The sequence below is a fragment of the Silene latifolia genome, chromosome 9 (genome assembly GCF_048544455.1).
Source record: "Silene latifolia isolate original U9 population chromosome 9, ASM4854445v1, whole genome shotgun sequence".
In the NCBI taxonomy this organism is placed as follows: domain Eukaryota; kingdom Viridiplantae; phylum Streptophyta; class Magnoliopsida; order Caryophyllales; family Caryophyllaceae; genus Silene; species Silene latifolia.
In genome coordinates, this window is record NC_133534.1 from 100,065,461 (window position 1) to 100,067,677 (window position 2,217).

General features: G+C 35.6%; 1 protein-coding gene across 1 annotated transcript; it reads left to right on the forward strand.

Moving 5' to 3' along the window:
* The first annotated feature begins 662 nt into the window (after positions 1 to 662).
* Positions 663 to 1,905, forward strand: LOC141601399 (uncharacterized). The gene is made up of 2 exons (XM_074421676.1): positions 663 to 1,165; positions 1,593 to 1,905. Exons 1-2 carry the CDS (start codon positions 663 to 665, stop codon positions 1,903 to 1,905), a joined length of 816 nt encoding a protein of 271 aa, XP_074277777.1.
* The last annotated feature ends 312 nt before the right edge of the window (positions 1,906 to 2,217 follow it).

Here is a 2,217-nt window from a genome sequence, read left to right on the forward strand (position 1 = left end):
TCACTCATTTACTCGTACTTTTACTCTCATATTTATAATAAAAACATTACTTAGCATTATTATTGAGCAACCACACCTAAATCCTTCGCCTGACATACACATTCCCTGTCAAGATACCTAAAATCATAGTAATAATCCGTCCTGGCTTGGTGCCCGTGGTTTTTTCCCTTATTCCCAGGATTTTTCCACGTATAAATTCTTATGTCTCGCTTTCTTATTTATTCTTTATTCACTCTGTCGTACTAGTCAGGCTACTTATTTTAAGTTAGGTCTGTTGGAGTAAGTGTCCTCAACAATAGTGCGATCACATGATTAAACATCATAGTTAAATCTCATAATAAGAATACGTAAGGGATGATTCAATCAATTGAACAACATTAATCAGTAATGATTGGCTAACTATAGTTTGACATTACTGTCTTTTGACGGTGGTGATCAGTTGATCCCTTAAGGTCACACATATAGGACATTTTCCAAACTGAAAAGTTAATTAATCGTATATTGATACGGATTAATTAAATCCTTAAAGTGAACAAATTTATTTTATAAGTGAGAATTATATATCTTATTGTAATGTGATTAAATAAGATTCAATTTAGTAATTAATTTGTTATATTACTAAAATTGATTAATGTTTGTGAAACATTTGAGATAAGATTATTATGAGGGCTTTTATGAGTTTTTCGGATGCTTCTGGTCTCTGTATGAACAAGGACAAATCTGATATTTTTATGAATGGAGTTCCTAACCCTGTAGCTGAAGAAATTCTTCTTTTATCTGGGTTTCAGAAGGGCAAATTCCCTTTCAGATACCTTGGTATTCCTATTTCCTACAAGAGACTGTCTAATCTGGAATGCAACAAGCTTGTTGAGAAAATGGTGGAGAGGATAAGGAGCTGGGGGGCAAAGCATCTTAGCTATGCTGGGAGACTGGTTCTTGTTAGAACAGTTTTATCTCAGCTGCATAGTTATTGGGCAAGAATTTTCCTCCTACCAAAGGGAATCATTCATAAGGTGGAGTGTATATGTAGAGCTTACCTATGGTCTGGCAGTGAGGAGCATCATAAAGTCCCTGCAGTCTCATGGGACACCTGCTGTTTGCCTAAAATCTATGGAGGATTGGGCATTGATAATTGTCACATGAGGAATATTGCAATGCTTGGAAAGTATATTTGGTGGGTGGCTAGTAAGAAGGATTGTCTCTGGGTGAAGTGGGTTCACCATGTTTATATAAAGCAAGCATACTGGTGGTTGTATACTCCTTCTATTTCTACTAGCTGAACTTGGAGACAGTTATGCAAGGTTAAGGATAAATTGCAAAATGGTTTTCTGAGCAATCACTGGCTGGCTAAACCGTATTGTTCTGATCTGGTCTATAATTGGCTCCTCAATGCTCAGGGCAAGAAAGTGTGGCTTCCTCTGGTTTGGAACAGGCTCAGTTTACCCAAGGACAATTTCATTTGTTGGCTCTTTATACAACAAAGGCTGCAGACTAAAGATAGATTATTGCGGTTTGGTGTTATTAATGATGGCTTATGCTATCTTTGTGGCATGGCACCTGAAACACACAGTCATCTGTTTTTTTTATTGTAGTTTCAGTGCTAGGTGTGCAGGAAAGATCAGGCAGTGGCTGGGTGTTGATTGGCATGGGGATATCATCACCTGGGGTCTGAAATGGCATTACAAATCCTTGCTGAAGAAGAAAATCATACTGGCTGTGCTGTCCAGTCTGATTTACCTGATCTGGGAAACACGTAAAAAATGTAGAGTAGAGCAACTCGTGCAGCATCCTGATTGTCTTGTGCATAGAGTCCAGGAACGAGTTAAAGCTAGGATGAATGTATTAAAAGTTGAGAGCTTCAGAAGTAGAGATATAGCATGGGTTAATTCTGTATTAGCCTACTAAATTGTCTTGTGCCTTGTATGGTGAAGTTGGTGTCTTGTACCTCAATTCTTAATTATTAATGAGAATTTTACATTCAACCAAAAAAAAACATTTGAGATAAGAGTAATTAGTAGTAATAATTACAAGATGTTGTAGATTATATTAACTAGACTTAATATGACCCATTTTATATACATGTTTTTTTGTGAATTACTTGTTAATTAGAATTATTTGATTTAAAATGATATTTAATTAGTTAAATATGCATTTAAGTTTCTAATCACATGTTATTTGTCACATGTCATACCAAATTACAAATGACAAATTACAAAG